Below are 23,572 nucleotides of genomic sequence, written 5' to 3'. Positions count from 1 at the left end.
GAGGGGTTTGTTTCTCCTGGAGATCCATATTCTATAACCTGCAGGTAACATTGATCCTTTCAATTTTGCTGGAGGACATATTGCATGTGCTGTGACACTCGGGTGTCCTTTTGTTCATTTCCCCCTTTGGCAGTTGCCATGACGGTTCTTGGGAAAGAAGCACACCAAAGTTTGGGGGGTGGTGCGGTGTGGGGGGATGGGGGACGGGGCTGGAGCACATGTTTTTACTCCTTGTTGGGACTTTTCTGTTGCTGCATATGTGTTAGATTTTGTACTCATGTTTTCTACATCAGGGGTCGGTGCGGCTCTGATCTCTCTCCACTAGATGGCGTGGGGAGATCTCCCTGATGATATTCTAAAATTGGTGAATAAGGTTCTGCTATTCTTGTGGATGCTCATAACCAGTCTACTACTGATAATGGTAATTTGCTGCCCTCATTTATTCCCTATAAGACTTCAATGACCCCCCTGACTATTTTATCTTGGAACGTTCGAGGTTTGAACTCTAAGATTAAGAAGTCTTTGGTATTCAACTTTCTGAAGAAATATAACCCACATATATGTGTGCTCCAGGAGACTGATTTGGTTGGGAGCAGGACGCTGGCACTCCGGAAACCCTGGGTGGGTGTGTACTACCACTCAACTTATTCCTCTTAGTCTAGAGGTGTCAACGTCCTGGTCCATAAGTCGCTTGGGTTCACCTTACTAGATCTCCACCTAGATCCAGAGGGGAGATACGTGGCCCTTCATGCAATGTGTGATAGACTAGAGCTGTTGATTGTAGGCAAATTTATTCCCCCTCGAACCACGGTACACATCCTTAGGAAGCTTACTCAAATAATAGCACAATATCCATCAGCTGGAGTTATTTTAATTGGAGATTTCAACATGACCCCAGATTCGGTTTTGGACAGACTCCGTGTGGGACCCCCCAGCATATCCCCCCTCTCACAGTGGGCAGAAAATTATGGTTTTAATGATGTGTGGAGAATGAAACACCCGGATAAGAAACAATATACCTGTCACTCGGCCACATATGCATCTTTCTCCAGAATTGACTTGGGCTATACCACTGACTCCCTGCTCTCCCGGATACAGGAGGTGGAGATCCTGCCGCACGGCATTTCGGATCATGCACCCCTCCCAGTTTAATTACAAACAGACTTGCTGGCAGGCACTGCACTATGGCGGCTCTCCGGTTTCTGGATTACAGATGAGAGGGTGGCCCCCCTGGTGGAGGGAGAGCTGGGAGTCTACTGAGAACTCAACGAGGGTACGGTCCCCCCACTGGTACTTTGGGATGCCTTTAAGGCATACACCCAGGGGCAATACAAAACTGCGATCAGGAAGGTCAGAAAAGACACGAGGCTAGCATTGGTGGAAGCAGAAAGGAAGGTTGTCCTGTTAGAAGACAACTATGTGCACACTAAAGACGTGCTGACATATGACGCTATGCAATCCTTACACAGAGAAATTTCTCTGTGTAGGGTTGAGACCACCAAGAAACAGTTGCTTGCTCAGTCACAGAGAATTTTTGAACAGGGGGAGAAGACAGGTAGATTATTAGCATGGCTGGCTAAGGTACGTTCCTCCTCATCACATATTGTTCACATAAAGGATGACACGGGGGTGCTCCATTCTGACCCCATTGGTATAAACGATCGATTTGCTAGATATTATGAACATCTCTATACTTCTAAGGCCGCCTTCACCAGAGAGAGCCTGCACAACTTTCTAAATCAAATAGAATTCCCACAACTATCAGATGAGGCCAGAAATACACTAGACACCCCAATTACTGTCAAGGAGGTCCAAGCAGCAGTAGCGGCACTCCAATCAGCAAAAACCCTGGGCCCTGACGGTTTACCGGCAGAATTTTTTAAAACAAACAGTGAACTTCTTGTCCCTAAATTCCACAACCTGCTCCTGACAATGTTACAGGAGGGTTGCCTCCTTCCCTCTATGTCAGAGGCGGTAATTGTGGTTATAGCCAAACCTAATAAAGACCCCACATCATGTGCCTCATATCGCCCCATATCGCTTTTAAATGTGGATGCTAAGATAACCACTAAAATACTCTCAACTAGACTTTACTTGGTCATCCTCTCTATAATTCATGGCGACCAGACGGGCTTCATGCCGGGCAAAGGTACCGATATTAACCTACATTGACTATATACTAACATATCTCATGCAGAGAAAATGGACTCCCCGGGTGTAGTGGCCTCTCTGGACGCTGAGAAGGCCTTCGACTCTGTGGACTGGGAGTTCTTATGGCAGGTTCTTGAACGTTTTAACTTTGGCCCCAAGTTTGTCACCTGGATAAAACTCCTGTATAGTAACCCCACCGCAAGAGTCCGTACAAACGGAACGCTTTCCTCCCCCTTCTCTTTAGGCAGGGGAACCAGGCAGGGATGCCCACTGTTCCCGGGGCTGTTCGCCTTAGCTATTGAACCCCTGGCTATTCTACTTAGAGCATCCCCAAAGGTTAGAGGAATAGCGGTCGGTCCATTGACTCAGAGGCTTTCATTATATGCTGATGATGCATTGTTATACCTCCCAGATGCGTCTGCCTCATTGTCGGCAGCCCTGGAAATCATTAACGGCTATGGATCCTTCTCAGGCATTCGGATCAAGTGGACCAAATCGACTCTATTTTCCCTATCCCTGACCCCACCTCCCGTGGACCCGTTGATACCACTAACCATGATGTCTAAGTTCAGGTACTACTGGAATGAAATTCAAAGAGAACCATCTCTATATCCGATAGATAATATATATCCAATCCTCCACCAACTTGCCGCCAGATGTCAGGCTTGGAAATCTCTTCCCCTCTCACCTGTAGGAAGGATTAATCTTCTTAAGATGACGTTTGCTAGATCAAATAGTTAACACGTTTGTATGGGGGGGGGGACTAGCCATTAGAGTCGCCCGGACCACCTTACAGCTCTCCTCGTCGCTGGGGGGTTTGGCACTCCCCTGTTTTAAAAAATATTACTGGGCGGCAGTTGTTGCAACTGTCCGCTGGTGGTTCTCCCAGCCAAAGTTCAATCCAGCAGTCAACCTAGAGGCCGCTATATTGGGATCTTACTCAGCACTGAGTAATTTGGTGTTCAGGGGTCCAAGGGCGCACCCAGACATGACAATTTCAATGTGAACGACAGTTGGAGTCTGGGAACAAATTTTGAGGAAACTTACTGGACCGAATACTATTTCCCCGTACACACCAATATGGGGCAATCATAAACTAAAACATCTTCAAACAGTCCCAGATCCGGCCTTGTGGGCAGGACACAGGGGTTAAGATAATACAACAAATAATGTCAGGGGGTAGAATCCTTCCTTACGATACTTTAAAAAATAACTTTCAACTGCCCTCACGAATGTTCTTTCGATACCTACAACTACGTCATGCAGTACAGGCCCAATTCAAGAACGGTAATCAAGTGTCGCGCACAAAAACTTGATGAACCACCACTGCGCTATGGTGCAGACCAAACTAATACCTGTAGCTGCCAACTTGAAAGGGAATTTATGTGAAATAGCATTCTAGTTAAATAAAGTAAAATAGAATAGTGGCGCTGTAAATATCATGAATAATTAACTAATAGTGAATCATAAATAGTGATGACCAATAATATAAAACACAACAGCTGGAAATGCTATAGCTGTGCCAAACAGCCATATAATGTGTAATCGTAATAGGTGCTATAGCTATACCAAACAATTATATTGTGTATAATCGTGATGCTGCAAATAAATAAGTGCTTGAACCTTTCCTTTGATGAAAAAAGAAAACCATAAAGCAGGTCAAAAAAATCTATAAACAGTTCATGCAAAATTGAAGCTGAAATGTTGAAATAAAGTCCATGCAAGATAGAGTGTATCAAAAGGTGAATCTAAACATCAATCTTCCTGTATCATAAACATCTCCTTCACCACACCGACTGTGATTGTGATCCACTCTTATGGAGCCGCACTCACCAAAAAATATTGCCTTGCATTCTCATGTTCGGCATATAAGCAATGTGAAAACACCCAAAGGGCTGCTCAGACTGGATGGAGTTACGTCCACAGCAGACGGGGTTCTTTCATTAGCAGCACTCCTCACCAAGCAGAAGTATATCTCCATGAAAAGAAATAATGCTTCCAATAGTGTGATACTGTTTAATATCATTTATTGAATTACACAAGTAAAGTCTTCCATCATTTGTACTCACATTCTAAAAAAGTTAAAACAGCATGAAACAGAAACTCCTTGTGACTGCTAGCGACAATGTACTGATGGTCACGGCGGACCCGGGATGCAACACATAGATCTCACCCCTCCCCTCGTTGGCTCCTCAACACTCCGAGGTGGTAACAGCCGACCAGTGCAGAGCGCAGTGCGTCGCATGTTGCAAACGGATGCTGGGTTGCCGTACAGCCACGCCTCCGACATGTCTCGTCACATCGACTTCTTCATAGGATTGGCTGTACGGCACGGCAACCCCTCCCTTATATTCCCTGATCAGATAACTGGTGGAAGTAATGTTCATCGCACAAACTACTGGTAGACATGATACTAAAGCGCCTCCCCGCATAGATAACTGGCGGTAGTAATTATCTTCACACAGACTGCTGGCGAAAGTGATCCTAAAGCGCCTGCGCGCATCCCGTGTCCCCATGAATACAATACACTGATCTAACAGCATACATAACACAGATGACAACAGTCTAACAGCGCAGACAAATCATGGATGTTAATACAGGAGCTAATAGTTAACACAGTCCATATAAATTATAATGTATCACATATGGCTAATGGTCAAAACTTCGCAAAACATGAAGACTTGCGGGCAGACCTGCCCCCATGAAACCTACATAAAAGATACATTTCTAAATAAAGGTATATCAATATATAAAAATTATTATTAAAACAGAAAAAATGTATATAATAAAATAAACAATAAAAATGATAAGAAACTAAACTCAACGCGCGTGTGTGCACCGTTGCACTTGTTGGATCTGATCTATCAAGCATATATATACACAATGTGTATATATAGGTAAAATTTAGATAAAATATAAGACTGAACTCATATCCACCCCTGCAATAATAGATGCATGAATATATGTAAGAGACGAGTGAAGAGATGGAAATGTAAAAACTAAAAAATGTTAAAAAATGTTGAGTATGAGACAACAATTAGAAATTACTGATGAAACAGTTAAGATCCAGCTCTATATTTAACCCTCTCGGGTAAAGGCTTTTTAAAAGGAAGATCCACTTAGTTTCCCTTTGAGACAGGTCCCTAACCTGATTAGACCCCCTCCACGCCTGAGAGACCTGGTAAATACCACAAAATTGCAGCAGTGTTGGATCCTGACCATTTTTCTCTTTAAAGTGTAGCGATATGCTGTGAAATTGGAAGCCATTTTTTATGTTGGTTATGTGTTCTGCTATGCGGACTTTCAATTGTCGTTTCGTTCTTCCCACATAAAATAAACCACATGGGCACCAGAGCAGGTAAACCACATGCAAAGAGTTGCAGGTAATGAACTTGTCAATATGAAATGTTTCATGATCTACATTAGTCGCATTAGTCACCCCTCTGTTTAGTACATTTACAGTCCTACAACAAATGCATTTTTTGCACGAAAAGAAGCCGTTAAAGCTTATTAGTGAACCTGATCTATTTGGTGGATCCAAGATCTTCTTCACTATCTGATCCTCAAAATTCGGTGCCCTTCTGTAAATGAATCTTTGGTTATTGGGTAAGGTCTCACCCAAGTGCCTATCTCTGCAAAGGATATGCCAATGTTTCCTAAAAATATCCTCTACTTCTCTATATTGGTAATGGAAGCTGGAGATGAATCCCCATTTACATCCCCATCCCCTTTTACATTTCCATCTCTTCACTCGTCTCTTACATATATTCAGCATCTATTATTGCAGGGGTGGATATGAGTTCAGTCTTATATTTTATCTAAATTTTACCTATATATACACACATCGTATATATATGCTTGATAGATCAGATCTAACAAGTGTAACGGTGCTCACACGCACGTTGAGTTTAGTTTCTTATCATTTTTATTGTTTATTTTATTATATACATTTTTTCTGTTTTAATAATAATTTTTATATATTGATATATACCTTTATTTAGAAATGTATCTTTTATGTAGGCTTCATGGGGGTAGGTCTGTCCGCAAGTCTTCACGTTTTGCGAGGTTTTGACCATTAGCCATATGTGATACATTATAATTTATATGGACTGTGTTAACTATTAGCTCCTCTAGTATTAACATCCATGATTCGTCTGCACTGTTAGACTGTTGTCACCTGTGTTATGTATGCTGTTAGATCAGTGTATTGTATTCATGGGGACACGGGATGCACGCAGGCGCTTTAGGATCACTTTCGCCAGCAGTCTCTGTGAAGATAATTACTACCGCCAGTTATCTATGCGGGGAGGCGCGTAGGCGCTTTAGTATCACGTCTACCAGTAGTTTGTGCGATGAACATTACTTCCGCCAGTTATCTGAGCAGGGAATATAAGGGAGGGGTTGCCATGTCGTACAGCCAATCCTATGAAGAAGTCGATGTGACGAAACATGTCGGAGGCATGGCTGTACGGCAACCCAGCATCCGTTCGCAACGTGTGACGCACTGCGCTCTGCACTGGTCGGCTGTTACCACCTCGGAGTGTTGAGGAGCTAACGAGGGGAGGAGTGAGATCTATGTGTTGCATCCCGGGTCCGCCATGACCATCAGTACATTGTCGCTACCAGTCACAAGGAGTTTCTGTTTCATGCTGTTTTAACTTTTTAGACTGTGAGTACAAATGATAGAAGACTTTACTTGTGTAATTCAATAAATGATATTAAATGGTATGACACTATTGGAAGCATTATTTCTTTTCATGGAGGTATACTTCTGCTTGATGAGGAGTGCTGCTAATTAAAGAACCCTGTCTGCTGGGGACGTAACTCCATCCAGTCTGAGCAGCCCTTTGGGTGTTTTCACATTGCTTATACGCCAAGCATGAGAATGCAAGGCAATATTTTTTGGTGAGTGCGGCTCCATAAGAGTGGATCACAATCACAGTCGGTGTGGTGAAGGAGATGTTTATGATACAGGAAGATTGATGTTTAGATTCACCTTTTAATACACTATATGTTGCATGGACTTTATTTCAACATTTCAGCTTCAATTTTGCTACACTATATCTTGCATGGACTTTATTTCAACATTTCAGCTTCAATTTTGCATGAACTGTTTATAGATTTTTTGACCTGCTTTATGGTTTTTTTTTTTCATCAAAGGAAAGGTTCAAGCGCTTATTTATTTGCAGCATCACGATTATACACAATATAATTGTTTGGTATAGCTATAGCACCTATTACAATTACACATTATATGGCTGTTTGGCACAGCTATAGCATTTTCAGCCATTGTGTTTTATATTATTGGTCATCACTATTTATGATTCACTATTAGTTAATTATGATATTTACAGCGCCACTATTCTATTTTATTTTATTTAACTAGAATACTTTTTCACAGTACAGGCCCAATACCTGATAGGGGTTACTTTACAGTCACACGGGGTAGAGACCTTCCTGATCTCCAGAAACATAGATCGCATTTTATCCTCCCTATATCTTCGGATATTAAGTGAGGAGCCAACTGGGGGGACCAAGCTCTACGACAAGTGGAAAGCGGATTTGCCTACCCTTGCTGCTGATGATTGGGAGGAAGGAGTACAACAGTACATTCCCCTTATGGTTTCAGCGAGGGATAGATATATTCAGCTCAAATTCCTCCATAGAGCATACTATACGCAGCAGAGATTATCTAGAATATATCCGACACAGACAGACAGATGCCCAAAGTGCAATGTGGAGCTGGGTACCTTTATACATGTTGTCTGGTCGTGCCCTATTATACAGCAGTTTTGGTCAGAAGTGGTAGACGTTATCAACTCGGTGGGCAACCTGCATATACAAGTGAACCCGATTATTGTACTTCTGGGAGTATGTGACAACCTCATATCTAATACACACAAAAGACTGTTTGTATTTTACACCTCGTTTTATGCTAGGAAAACTATCCTGATTAAATGGAAGCAACCCGACCCTCCCACGGTCTCCCAATGGAAAGCCTTGGTAAACTCCACATTGCCACTTTACAAACTCACCTATATTAACCGCAAGTGCCCTAAAAAATTCTCAAAGATCTGAGGAGCATGGTCCAAGCAGTAAGATTAGCATGGCCTGCAGGACATGTGGTGAGCCCACCTCTGCTATGTCCCCCCCCCATCCCCTCCCTCAGTTCCCTCGCCCCCCCCCCCCCCTCCTCAACTCCTTGATCCTCCGTTATCCCATATGCGGGTACCCTGACAAATAGTTAACATTACATCCTGACTCACCAGCTAAAGGTATTGTCAGCTAGAAGTTAGTACCAGAACCTTATATAAGTAATTAGGTTTTATATTTCCCGACGTAATCATTTATATGTACTATGAATCATACATAACTTTGCATTATGATGACTGAAATCTTCTGATTTGAAACTATTCACTATGACTGTATCCATCTATTGTGTAGCCGCACCTTGTTCTATGTCCCTATGTTTGTCTGTTTAAATTTTCTCCTTCTGGAGACAAATAAAAACTTTTCTGTTAAAAAAAAAAAAAAAAATATCAAATGACGTGTCCTGCTGAATAATAGCGCTCATCTGTTGAATTTGAGGAAATCCACGAGATTCTGGAAACAGTTGTTCCCCAATATTTGTCCCAAATGACACATAATTGAATCACTATAAATAAAACATAACAGAAGAACTAAATGTTCCATACAAACAGAGCAGCAGAAATTAATCCCCAGATTTAGCATGTTATTGCTGACATCTGGGTACTGATGAAATTATATTCAGCAATGTAAAGCTCTCAGACAGGAACAAGCAAAGCATACAATTCTTTTTCTAATCAAAAATATAAATCAGACCACAACGTCATTGATTTACCTTGCTTTTGTCCATTATTAATCATTCAATTGTACAAATGAAACTAGGCTGTAGGGTGAGAGTTCATGGCATCTTAATATAAAGGAAACATCTGTTAGCAGACATACTAGCCAACAAGGCAAAAATCACTAGCTATTCCAAGAAAGGGGAATCTGTGAAACTCGATCGATCATTATCTGATGTCTGTGAGTACTCTAAAATAGACAAATATGAAATTTACGAGCCAATCTGCCCAATCAAGGCGCCAGCAGGTTTTATTTCTTTTTCCGCCAACCAGTTCCATTGACAAATACAGAAAACTTTGGTTAGGCACCAGCTGTAAGCAGTATTGGCTCCTGAAATTGTCAAGACTGGCCTTAAAATTGTTTTATTTTTTACACTATTGAAATACTAGGGCTCCTATCCTTCTGAAAACATTAGTTGGCTGCCATGCTCTTCCACTGGCTTCAATACTTTTCAGCCAATGACCGAGAATTCGTAAGTACAGTAGATCAGGAGTGACTTCAGTTGCAGCATACAGGTTTGAGGTTTGTTACTCAAAGCATTGAAGCCAAGGAAAGCCAGGCAACTAGCATTTTCAGAGGCTATCCCCATATTGGCTACCTCTGGAATTCTTTCATGACGTGTTTTTTAAATTCCTCTGGTCTTTATTGTTTTGGTGAGTAATCTGGAAGATTATCCTGCTCTGAGCCTCCAGTCATTGTGGGGCATGCTGGAGGAAGGCAAAGCCAGGTAACTAATCTACAATGGGCAGTGAAGAGAATACATTCATACAAATGGCCACACAGGTGTTTATAAGGTAGAAGACATCTAGAGGAGAAATAGAAAGCCTAAGCTGGGGCTCAGCATGTATACCAGAGAAGGGAGATATTTATTAGTTATGGCTTACATGCACCTTTATTTGTCCTATTAATCCTCCTCAAAGTCATGCTGGGAAGCTTTTGCGATCATTATCACTGCAACAACTCAAATTTATGAACTCCTACAGGATCTTCCTACATTCTCCTACATTCACGCCCACCGGTCCTTGGTTTTCATCTTCCCTGCCTTCCCCTTCATTGCATGCAATTGGGAAATATGTCTTCTTCCATTTTGTCTTGCTTCTAGAGTCCTTATTTGAAAATTACCTCTTGTCACTTATTATAATAACTAATTTTAAATGAACAATGTGTATCATTAGTGATAACTAGGGATGCGCCGATATATCGGCTGCCGAAAATTATTGTCCGAAAATAGGGTTATCAGCATTTTGCCAATAAAAAAAGAAAGGCAGCAATATAGCTGCATATTACAACCAGTGCCATGTCGTAATGTGCAGGCTCCACAGCCATTACTCTGCTCCAGTGGCTGCCCTATATAGCCCAACTATTTTTGTGTGATGCCACCATGAACTCCACCCACTTGACCCTTGCCCAATCAGTTAAAAGGACTGCCGAGGTGAGCGCTGCAGATAATTTATGAGTAAATATAATATAAAAGTAAATTTTTTAGTTAGTCACTTTTTTCCCCCCTCAGATTTTGCTCCCACTCTAGCTGTTAATCTGATCATATCACTGCACTACCAGCAAAGGCAGCCCATGTCTGCAGTGTGAAATTATTTTAGAGTTAGCTTATATACTATTTTGTACAATAATTTTCAATTAAAGTTGAAATAGGTTTACATGAAACAGAGTAAAGTGCAATGGGGAGCTGGGTACCCTTTATACATGTTGTCTGCTTCCCTTTCCTAGATTGTGGCAGGAAGGTAAACCCACCCCCCACCACCACCGCCACCCTTAATTATGTCATCCAGGGTAGCCCCACACAGGCGATCGCCTTGAAAGGGCACATTGATGAGAGCTTTCTTGGAGGCTTGGTCTGCAGACCAGTTCTTAAGCCACAGCACGCTCCTAATCACTACCACTGAAACGGAGAGCTTGGACAGCACAGGAGCCATATCCAAAGATGCATAACATACAAACTGCAGCCCCTGGATCAACTGGTTTGCCAGATCAACGTAAGCAGAAGGAACCTGCTCATTCCCCAGACCCTGGCACAAAAGCTTGGCCCATTCAGTTAGGGTCTGAGAAACCAGGGCCGAGGCCAGGACCAGTCGCAGTGCCGAACCTGCCATAGTAAACATGCTGCACACCACAGGCTCCGCTTTCCTATCGGCCGGGGGTCTTTAAAAGGACGGGGGATCCTTTACTGGGATCATGGTTGCTTTATTCAACCTGGAAACAGGAAAGTCCACCAGACCATTTTTTTAAAAGTGATTCGTCAAAAGGTTAATGTACTGAAAAACTTTGGGGAACCACAAAAGGTTGCTTTGGTTGCCCCTACTCCTTATTGACAAATTTGTTAAAATAGGGAAGATAAAGAAACACCTTAGCTGCACGAGGTGTCTTGTGTGTACCAAAATGGACAGCCACGTCCATGGCTACATCCTCCATTTTTAAAGTCTCACGCACTGAAGTAACCAGTGAGCCCACCAGTGTTTTCTCATTCGCTGCTGTGACTGTGGAGGAGTCATCCTCACTATCGAATGGATCAGGAAGCATGGTATCAAGTCCCACTGGACGGTCCACATCCATGGGGGCACCAGACTCAGAATCAGATTAAACAGACTGAGAATGCAAAGGCAGAGGATGCTTCCTGCTAGGCCTTTGCCCACATGCCACCTCCACCTGGGATACCAAGGACTGAAGGACCGCTGTCAGCAAATTAATGGGAAGCTGAGGTTCCGAGGGACCTGGTGCCTCCATGAGGGGGTCAGTGGGGGAGATGTGATCCTGAGGCTCCATAAGGATAAGGGAGACCCTGCAGTAACAAAAAGGTTTTTGGCAGCACTATGGACCCCCATACACTCAGGACTATCAGGATCCTTGCAAGCAGAGAGGGGGACCCCCTGAGGACTCACCACTACCAAGCTGGAGGAGTGCCGTATGTTTGGAACTATCAGCTTCGACACGTGTGCCCATACAGTTCCTATATCCGGCAGAGGAAGACCCGGAAGCCCAGGCACCGCCGCACTGCTCTGCCTGTCTCCAGTGTCATGCTGGACCAAAGCAAAATGGCCGCTGTGACGTCACAGACTACCAAAACATGACCGCCAGCCAGGGACTAACCCAAGGGAAAATGGCCGCCGCCTCCACCGCCAAGCAGCAGACAGCCCGTGCTGTTTTGGAACATGTGTCTGTATGCTGAGCTAGCTGGAATACACATTGCGCCCCCTGCACCGGGACCCCCAACAGACCCCAGCTACTGCACCCCCACCACATAAGTCCCCCCGGGAACATCCACGGGATGGCAACCCCAGCTTAACTGAGGGATTAGGATGAGAGGAGGGAGCAGGTCCGACCATCCCTGGAGGGTACCTGCGTCCAGCCTACCCCGCACAAAGGGGGAGAGGGGGGACTGTACTTACCACTCCATGGATGCGGGCATCCCTCCAGACAGAACCCCTCGTCACCTAAGGGGGGGGGGCTGTCAGCCAAGGGGACACTGCGACTCGGACCAGTGCCCGGTCGTATGCAACCCTGCGAGACGCTTAACCCGCGGGCTAGCCTCTGTCCGTTGATGCTATGTTGCGGCCAAAGGAAGAAGAAGCAAAATGGAGAAAAAAAAAAGAAAATTTGCTAGGATAAAAAGATCCCAGCAGGGATCCTAGGTCCTTACTCCTGACTAGACAGAAACAAACTGTCCAACTGTTGTGTGTTACTCCCAATAAAAGTTATTTTACATCACATTTAATATTCATTTAAATTCAGGATATTAATTAAAACGTTAAAATATAACATACAAATATATATAAAAAATATATATATATTTTTTAAAACTGTCCATTTCAGTTTTCGGCCAAGTCAGTGCAGAATTTTCATTTTAGTGCACCACTACTGAAAACATAGCATCTCGCATCTTTACTTGTCACTAGGTCACGTACCACATGTGACAACTGGTGTTTTATGCAGCTGAATATTTCCTTGAGAGAAAATTTTTAGCAGGCCATAACTACTGACAATCATTACACATGCAACATTTATTCCTTAACATTTTTCTCTGCATTCATTTTTGTGCCAAGGGCTTGAATTCTTATGCCCCAGCCTTCAGAAGCATTAATAGTAGCTTTGCACCAATATCGATACTAAGCATTTGCATGAGTACTTGTACAAATGCTCCGATACTAAAACCAATACCTTCAGACTTGGTTCACGGGCCAGTTTGCAGTGCGATTTCAAAGCCCAGTCTGGTGCAATTTCGTTCACTAGTTCGAGTGCAATTCCAATGCGAATTGTAGTGTATGAGACTATAAATCGCACCTGAATTGGACTGAAATCGCATAATTTCGTTGAGAGGTTCAGGTGCAATTCCAATGCGAATTGTAGTATATGAGATTATGACTTTCACCTGAACTGGACATAGCCGCCGGCCGGAGTCTGGCTGCTTGTATATAGTGTAATCACTGTATATACTTTACGGTTTTTATAGGGATAGCTTTTTGTTCCCTTGTTTATATGTATGTATGCATGCATGTATGTATGTCTCTGTTTATTTTTATCAATAATAAATTATATATTTATATATTTCCAATTTTGTGATATATTATATTTGTCTGGAGATGACCGTTTAACGCCCGATATCCATTTCCAATTTTCCTTGTTTGCCTAATAACTTTATCTACTTCTTTGACATTAAAAAGAATACATATCAATGCCTCAACTTGCCTCAATCTACTGAGAAATCTCAGTGACTTCGACAAGGTTTGGATTTATATCTATTACTACCTGTAATGGGCAGGAATTATATCATCAGCGACTGCTCAACACCCAATGTGGGAAGAAAATGGCTGAAAAAAGCAAATGGAGTGGCAATGGGGATCATATAACGTTTACTGCTGGAAGAGAGCAAACTCAGGAGCTAAGTCTGTTATAATTTGCATGTATATTTTGTACATTTGGACATTACGGCAAGATCTGACAACTGTTGACCATGCTACGGTTCTTTACCATCTCAATTAGCATTTCTAGTATGGCCAAATCCTTTATGACTATTTACACCTGTGTTTGAGTAACAAAATCACTTTGCTCAAAAATCAGCAGATGACACATTTCAATATACTTGAATACTCTCATCAAAGGAAATATGTGATATGCTGTTGACCTTTCAGCCCTAAAGCCCGCCCGTCTTTCTCCTAGCTCCTTTATGACATGTGGTTTTAGCGGTGCAGCTTTGAGAGGTCTAGAATTTCATATGCAGAGCTTAGCTGGGATCTATATCTATAATTTCTACTTTCCAGGAGCTCTATTTAGGGATTGGGCATAGAAAACTTGAATTTTGACTGGTAGAATAATGACAGGATAACTACAGGGGGTCCCCGACTTGCGAACAACTCCTACTTACGAACGGGGCCCGAATGACGTCACTGCCAGCCGAATCTTCCTCTCCTTGCTTGACTGAGCCGTTCCTCCGTTCCTGGCCTGCCCATCCACAGGCCTGGTAAGGTCCGGTGGCCTGCCAGGCCGCTAAAACTGCCCGTCGTGGCCGCGGCCTAGTGAAGCCTCCAGGATCCCCGGTCTTTCCTGTGCCGCTGCCCCGCCGAGGTGCACTGCGGCCGACCAGCCGGCCGGCCGGCCTGCCCGGACTCGGATCACAGACACTGCTGCTGTCTCCATCCATCCATCTCCCTGCTGTGCCATCACACATCAACACATCGGCTCCCCTCTCTCTGGTGTCTCCTGTCCCTGCTGCCATGTAAACTGTAAGAGGGGAGAGCTGTGCTGTGCTTTGCTGTGGAAATCTAACACAGTGCTGGGACTCCTGTTTTGGAGGTGACAGGGTCAAAAAAGAGAACCTGTCACCTCCAATTGCTATCACACAGGGAATTGTTTTCTCCTGTGTGATAGCAATAAAGTTTAAATGAAAAAAAATTGATAAAAATAAAAAAAAATAAGAAATACAGTAATAATTAAATTAATAAAATAAAAAAGAAGTAATTAAAAAAGTAAAGAATAAGAAAAATAATATTAAAAATAAGAAAATTATACAAAAATAAATAAAAGACTGGATTTGCACTGAAAAAAGGTACTGTTCCGACTTACACACAAATTCGACTTAAGAACAAACCTGCAGTCCCTATCTTGTTCGTAACCCGGGGACCCCCTGTAGTTGGAATCCCAAACTATACACAACATTTAATTATTTTTTGTTACCCTAAGGCCCCATTCACACCTGAGTGATTTTCAGCTTGTAAAACACTCAGCACTGAAGCTCCAAAACGCCCAAGCAAAAATTCCATTCATTCAATGGCCCCTGTTCACAATACAAGCTTTCTGTAGACTGATGCTCAAAAAAGTACACAAGCTTCTTTTTTGGCAGATTAGAAGTGTTGTTTGGCCCCATAGACTTCAACAGAAACGCCTGACTTGAGCAGAAAAACGCCCATAAAATGCTTAAATAGCAGCTCTCCACCCCTAATTTCCTCATCCTGTCCTCCCCCTAGTGCTTTCTATTGGCTAAACAAAAAAAAACAAAAAAAAAACGCCCGAAGCTGTAAAACGCTTGTAATACACTTCTGAAACGCTTGTAAAAAGCTGCAAAAAAAAAAATCTTAAAAAAGAAAAAAAAAAAAAAAAGCCTGAAAAACGCCAGTAAAATTGATATTCTCTAGTGTGAATGGAAGGTGTAGTGAATTGGAGATCTGGCGCTCCAAATGGTATATGTGTTTTTTTTTTAAATAGTAGGCAATTGTTGAGTAGCAATAGTAATGTGTGCTAGTCCAAACTGATAAGTGAACGATGGGTTCCTATGCCGTCCAGCGGGCTCCACATACGCTCCGACAGCTGGTGACGTCACTTTTGCATCCGCGTTGCATGAAGTTTCCTGCTAGCCCTGGAGATCCAGCTATACACCCGGCTTACATCCCCACCAGCTATCGGACCGACCGTACATGTAGCCCACAGGATGGCACAGGAACCGCCTGGACTGATTAGATTATGATGGGCATGAATTCTTTCTGCATCTTGTAAGTGTTTTTTATCCTGTGCAATAAATGATTACCCCTTAATACAACACTTAGTTGGCGCCTCCCCCTCCCTCCTTTTCTACATGATTTTTATTGATTTTTATAGAGGTTCTAAACACCCTCTGAGGATAGCTGCTGCCTTTTAACCCCTCGTTCACTTATCAGTTTGGACTAGAAGACTTTACTATTGCTACTCAACAATTGCCTACTATTTTTAAAAAAAGGACATATACCATTTGAAGCACCAAATCCTCAATTCACTACACTTTCCATTCACACCTGAGCATATCGATTCTACTGGCGGTTTTCGGGCGTTATTTAAAGATTTTTTGCAATCTTTTTTAAAGCGTTTTAGAAGCGTATTACAGCTTCAGGCAATTTTTGTTTAGCCAATAGAAAGCACTAGAGTTAAAAGAGGGAGAGGAATGCTACTGCTAAATGCTGTTAATAGCATTTTTTTACAATTTTTTTTTAAGGAACTGCAAAAATGCTAATAAAACGCTAACGCTCCTAAACGCTACTACAAAAAGCTATTACCAGCGTTTTTTATCCACTTTTTTTGCCAGCATGTTTTTAGCTTTTAAAAAAACACTAGTGTGCATAGAGCCTAAATGTCTTTTAGCACTCCTTAGCCCTCCTGAACCCAGGACCTTTATGCACAAATTGCAACTTTCATCTCCAAGGTGAATCTGTAAGTTTGCTTCCCATCACACCTTTCAGCAATTCTATATGTACCCCTTACCAACCTATAGAGGGATGAGCACCGTAACACCTTGTAGTGAACATGGCAGACCCATGACTGGGTGGTGAAAGTCATAATCTAAAAGACACAAACTAATGTTTATCTGTAAAGATGCAAGCAGTGCAAATACAGGCAGTCCCTGAGTTACAAACACCCGAGTTACGAACGAATCCTAATTACGACTCCTTGTGCTCCACGCTGGTCTTGGATACCTCCGGACACATCCCATACTGCAGTACTACATGTACTGCATAGCCAGAAGAGTCCCAGAAAATATAACAAATGCCCAGAACATCCCACATCCATGCACAGGCGGACGTTACACTTACGAATGCAGTGTTCCGACCGGAAGTTATACTTACAAATGCAGTGTTGCGACTTACGAACAACTTCGACTTACGAACAAACCTACAGTCCCTATTGTGTTCGTAACTCGGGGAGTTCCTGTACCTAAGTTTGCTCCACCAAAAGGGGAAGCTGCGCTTGTCTGTCGCCTCCCCCCTCCGCTTTCATATTTGGCACCTTTTGGGGGGAGGGGGGTAGCGGGTACCTGGTTTTCGACACGGCGAACTGAGCTGGAAGTTCAGCCCCCCCTCCTTCCCCTGCAATCCTCTGGGACAAATTACAGGTCCCAGAACATTGCGGCACACTCACAGATTGTGAAGCCGCAAGGTTTCACTGCCGGTTTCCCTTCGTCTAGATGGCAGCGTCAGGACCAATAGCCGATTGAAGAATCGGTTTGTGTAAGGACACCGCTGGATGCCCAGACAGGTGCCCCAATATTAAAAGTCAGCAGTCAGCTTTTTTGGGAGGAGCCTGGAGCTCTTTACCCTGGCATCAGCCTCTCGCAGTCCTCAGTCCATAACAGACATTTACGGACAGATAGTAAATTCACTGACATTTTGTAAAATCTGTGATGTTTACTGTGATGTCAGTGAATTTACTAACAGTCGACAACCCTGGTCTGGGACTACAGGCCTAGCGCCCGCAAACAAGAACTACAGCAGTTCGCTTGATTTATAAGACATATACAGATATACAGTAGGTGACGGTTATATAGACAGATAGGCTTTAGTTTCCCCAATCACAGGATTAAAGTCACATATGTTTTTGGATTCTTTTGATCGCATTTGTTTTATAAGATATGCTATGCAAGAAATGTGCAGTAGTTTGATTACGCTATCAATCTCCTACAACTGCACAATACAGCAGTTTAATCACAGGGCAGTATGTGTTGATGAATAATCCCATCCTTTACATAAACTTTAATGGAGAAAAAGATTACTCATTTACGGGATTCTTTTCCCATTTCAGGCTCAAACTACTCAGGTGATTCATACTGACAGTCAGTTACCAAAACAAATGGAGGATGATTAGTAGATCCAGAGATGCAGCTGAATAGTTTTTCACCCAGCCCCCGCCCCAAAATAATTAGTTGTATACAAGCTTATAATTTACCATACATGTGACAATCTGATTGTACAATCTCCCTTAAAAACAGTGTAACAATCCATCCAATTTGTAGCCCAATCAGGCAGGTTTTTCTGCTTCAAAGTTGTTGATAGATTGAAAGAGGATTACACAATCTGATTGTAGCCTTATGATCAGCTTAACCACTTCAGCCCCGGAAGATTTTACCCCCTTCCTGACCAGAGCACTTTTTGCGATTTGGCACTGCGTCGCTTTAACTGCCAATTGCGCAGACGTGCAATGCTGTACCCAAACAAAATTGAGGTCCTTTTTTTCCCCACAAAAAGTGCTTTCTTTTGGTGGTATTTGATCGCCTCTACGGTGTTTATTTTTTGGGCTATAAACAAAAAAAAAATAGCGACAATTTTGAAAAAAAAACTCAGTATTTTTACTTTTTGCTATAATAAATATCCCCCAAAAACATATAAAAAAAAACAATTTTTTTCCTCAGTTTAGGCCGATATTTATTCTTCTACGAATTTTTGGTAAAAAAAAAAAAAAAAAAAAACGCAATAAGCGTATATTGATTGGTTTGCGCAAAAGTTATAGCATCTACAAAATAGGGGATAGTTTTATGGCATTTTTATTTTTTTTTATTAGTAATGGCGGCGATCTGCGATTTTTATCGGGACTGCGACATTATGGCGGTCACATCGGACTTTTTGACACATTTTTGGGACCATTGTCATTTATACAGCGATTAGTGCAATTAAAAATGCATTGTTGTGTAAATGACACTGGCAGTGAAGGGGTTAACCACTAGAGGGCAGTGAAGGGGTTAAGTGTGTCCTAGGGAGTGATTCTAACTGTGAGGGGGCTGGGCTTGAACACACAGGACAGTGATCACTGCTCTCGATCACAGAGAGCAGTAGATCATTGTCCTGTCACTAGGCAGAACGGGGAATGCTTTGTCTACATAAGCATCTCCCCGTTCTTCCTCTCCGTGACACGATCGCGGGCACCCGGTGGACACAGAGACCACGGCACGCGCTTGCGACATCACTTCTTAAAGGGGATGTACCTGTACACCCTTTTGCCTGCCAGTGCCATTCTGCCTACGTACATCAGCCTGCGCTGGTCGGCAAGCGGTTAAGAGGTTGCAGGTTCTGCTTATAGAGATAATTGGCCAGTCTTGCACATACCTTATTCTATGCATTAAGATAAAAAAAAAACCTGTGTGCAGCAGCCCCCCCCTAATACTTACCAGAGCCCCATCTCTGTCCACGACTCTCCTCCCGATTGTATAAGACACAGTAGCAGCGTCATTGGCTCCCGCTGCTGTCAAAGTCAGTTCGCCAAATCAGGAGAGAGAGAGAGAGAGAGCGGGGAGAGAGAGAGCGGGGAGAGAGAGAGCGGGGAGAGCGAGAGGGAGGGAGGGGAGAGCGAGAGCGCACGCGAGAGCGCACGCGAGAGCGCACGCGAGAGAGAGAGAGAGAGAGAGAGAGAGAGAGAGAGGTGGGGCTGAACCAGGGCTCTGTATCTTAATGGACATGCTGCTTGCTGTGGGGGCACTCAACAGGAGGGAGAGGCCAAGAGAGCCGAAGAGGGATCCGAGAAGAGGAGGATCCGGGCTGCCCTGTGCAAACCCACTGCAAAGAGCAGGCAAGTATAACATGTTTGTTGTTTTTAGAGAAAAATAACAAAACAAGACTTTACAATCACTTTAAGAATGGCAATGTCATTTGAGCTTGTAAGTACTGCGGCAGCCAAGAGCTTTTTAGCTTCAGAGGTCATCACATGGACGACGCTGCCCAATCAGAAGCGGCTTAGCCTGTACTGTCAGCACTGGAAGAAGAGGAGAGAAAGCCGCCAGGATTTTTAAATGCCTAGATTGGTGAAGCAGCTTTTCAGTGACTGGCAGTGGGGGATCGTGCCAATCTGGTACAGGTGGGACCAGGAGGGATGGGGTCCAATGTAAGGTCATCTTACAGATTTCCTGTAAAGGTGAACCTACAGTTTAAGCACATTGTGTTGTCTATTGTTGTGACTTAGATAAGGATCAGATCACATTATATGGCAATTTACTGCAGAAAACCAATTAATTCCAAGGGGTAACATACTTTTTTTCAAGCTCACTGCACTCAGACTGAAGATACAGTTACTCAAGGCTCAAGAACACGAGAGGGCAATTCACTGCAGACGACAACAACTCCTAGATGCACCAATCACAATTTTAAACCCTTGAGTCTCAACTTGTTAAAAATCCAATTCGTTGCTTCAACAGCAAAGCAGGTAACATGGGCCTACTCAGCCATGGCCAAAATAGAGTTAAAAGATTAGTCTCGCCTTCTGACCTAGTGGAGGATTATGAAGTCCAGACAGAAAGTAACAAATTGAAGGACTTGTCATTCTTAAAACCATTCACAAATTATTATGGCATGTAAGCTTTTTCTTTTGTTGCCCCCATTTTAATGAAATCCCAGGACGTTCCCATGACAACCACACTTGGAAAAAAGGACAAAATGATTGAGAAAGCCGCCTAATGCATGGTTCCACTACACAAACAGCTTGTGCTGAACTGAAGGGAAAACGCACATTGTGGTTAAATCCAAGTCCATTACTACCAGCACTTTAAGATAATTTACTGGAAGTTTACTTGGTGTCCGTGACAATGTACTTAGCCTTTCCAGGGAACACAAAGAACTTTACTGAATGAATGTACGTACGTACGTACTCACCAGAATGCAGATGTCAACAGGCAGGAAGACCTGCCGCCGGCTGCTGTGAAAAGGAACGGCTCTCAAGCATGTGACGATACCCTGTGCTTTGCCAATGTGACTGGCAGCATGGTCCGCATGAACATCTTTAACATCTACAGAAGAGGAGGAGGAATATACAGTCATTATTTAAAGCATTGATGTTTAAATGTAGTTTATGTTGTAATGCCGCGTACACACGACTGGACTTCCCGTCAGAATAGACTCCGACAGAGTTCCGCTGAAACGGACTTGCCTACACAGGATCACACCAAAGTCCGATTGTTTAGAATGTGATGATGTACGACGGGACTAGAAAAAGAAAGTTCAATAACCAGTAGCCAATAGCTGCCCTTGCATCATTTTTGGTCCGTCGGAATAGCATACAGACGAGCGGTTTTCCCGATAGGAACTGATTGCGTCGGAAAGATTTGAAACATGTTCTATTTCTAGGTCCGTCAGAATTTTAGAAAGAAAAAGTCCGATGAAGCTCACACACGATCGGAATGTCCGATGGAATTATTCCGTCTGACCTTTTCTGCCGGAAAGTCCGGTCGTGTGTACGCGGCATAATGAACACCTTGATACATGATGGCCAAAAGCTTGTAGACATCTAACCATCACACCTATTGTATGAACAATTCTATTGCATTGACTGCTCTATTTTGTGGATTCAACAAAACTTTTGACAGCACGAAACAAGGGAAAGGAAGGGTCAGGAATTCCAGTTTGTAACCCAGAGATACTACACTGCAAACCCAAATCATGCTCAATTTCCCCAATGCAAATGTCCACGAAGGCCAGCAATCGTCTGCCCATCAAAGCAAGTGGGGGTACCCCTACATTAGGAGGAGGACGTGTCACCTGGTACTAAGGCTTGTAAGGCCTGTGAAGGATGAAAAAAGCCTTCTTGGAAGTGGAAAAGGGGGACATGTTTCACTCCACCCACTGGAGCTTACTCATGGGGATCCCCATGAGTAAGCTCCAGGGGGGCAGGAGTGAAATGCGTTGGGATCGTGGCCTGGCAGTGGGTGCAGGCTGAGACTACCAATCACCATCATACAGATAGTCTTGACTAGATGTGCGGCTCCTGGGACAGGACACCTGGTCACTCTCTACCATATTTACTAAAAGCTAAAAGCATATACGGTAGGTGTGTGAACCGCCCTACATTAACATCAGACAGCTGTGGGTCTTTGATTATGGTGATAGTGTTCTCATAAAATCAGGTATCTGTCTTTCACTGACATAACTTTTGCAAAAAAAAAAAAAAAAGTCATTCAATTCACGTGCCTACCACCTGTGAGAAAGAGAAGCAGCACAGCAAGGGAAAACATCCCCGCAGTCCAGACACATCCCAAATTCTTCACATTTATAGATTAATGAATGCTCATCATCACTGCATTGGATCATAGCAGTGTGAGCCAGTTTTTTGATTTCTGGTTAAACAACATCATAGGCTAGTCTGATAAAATGAAAACTATGGTCAAACGCTAAAATCACAATTTAAATACCCTAATTATACCCCAATTTACTACGGTAATTTAATAATACCCTCATTTTTGTAAATACATGTTAATTTGTTTAGTCTTTTTTTTGTGGCTCATTTTGTAAATAGCTGTTGATACTGCCAGTAAAACCATCAGATAGCTGCTCTTTTTTTTTTAGTAGGGATATGGGTCGGTACGACTCGGGATATTGGAAATCTTTCCCTGTCTTAGGTAGGACTATTATTTGTGCTTCCTGCATGGAGAGGGGGGGGGGTTACTCCTTTATCAAAGATGTTTTGGTATAATTGTTTTAGTTTGGGAATAAGTATCTCCGAGAAGGTATTATAAAATTCTAAAGGTAGGCCATCCAAGCCAGGTGCCTTGGATTTAGACAGCTGGGACATTGCTTCTGAGAGGTCATCTTGTGTTATAGGGGCTTCAAACATCTTAACTTGATCTGGGTTGAGTTTGGGGAATTGTATATTGTGCAAATAGTTTTGAATATCTTGTTGGGAGTGAGTGCTCTGTGTTTTATACAGTTCGCTATAAAATGACTGAAACCGGGCCGCCACCTGAGGGGGGTCCGTGATGATATCCCCGAGATGTAGTCAGGGACACCACCACTGGGGGTTTGTCATTTAAATGCGCTAGATACGCTAGTAGTTTCCCTGCTTGTTCGCCATGTTCAAACACTCGCTGTTTGCAGAAGAACACTTGTTGCCTGGCTTTCTCTATATGCATGTGGGTTACTACTCTAGTTTGCAGTTTTACTTTTTGGAGATTGTCAGAACTGGGATCTAAAGTGTATGCAGTTTCAAGCTCCTGCAGTTTGTCGGTTGTCAATTGCAAGATGAGCTTAGATGACAGTTTAAATCTATTTATTTTAGACGACAGTACCCTGCGGGCCCGATTTTTGAATACGTCTCACTCCATGACATCTGTTTCTATAATACACTTATCATTTAGTATATATTGCAATTCTTTTGTTATACCTTTGAGGTCTGGTATGACCGAAAGCCAAAATGGATTAAGTCTCCATACAGGAATGGGAGCTGATCTCAGCAGGGAGGCCGTTATCCAGCACGGGGAGTGATCCGATAGGGCTCTAGGAGCAATTCCTGATCCCATAACTTTGGGTAGCAGGGTATTCGACGCTAACAC

General features: G+C 43.1%; 1 protein-coding gene across 1 annotated transcript in view; it reads right to left on the bottom strand.

Annotated features, from left to right (window-relative positions):
- NDUFAF6 (NADH:ubiquinone oxidoreductase complex assembly factor 6) overlaps positions 1 to 23,572 on the bottom strand; it is a 106,164-nt gene that overhangs the window by 45,658 nt on the left and 36,934 nt on the right. Inside the window, exon 6 of the mRNA XM_073631995.1 lies at positions 20,904 to 21,037. Within this exon, the coding sequence (XP_073488096.1) occupies positions 20,904 to 21,037 (134 nt within the window). The remainder of the gene's footprint in view (positions 1 to 20,903; positions 21,038 to 23,572) is intronic.

This window comes from Aquarana catesbeiana, linkage group LG05, assembly GCF_042186555.1.
Source record: "Aquarana catesbeiana isolate 2022-GZ linkage group LG05, ASM4218655v1, whole genome shotgun sequence".
Classification (NCBI taxonomy): domain Eukaryota; kingdom Metazoa; phylum Chordata; class Amphibia; order Anura; family Ranidae; genus Aquarana; species Aquarana catesbeiana.
The sequence above is the reverse complement of the archived record's forward strand: the minus strand, read 5'-3'. Positions and strand labels throughout refer to the sequence as shown.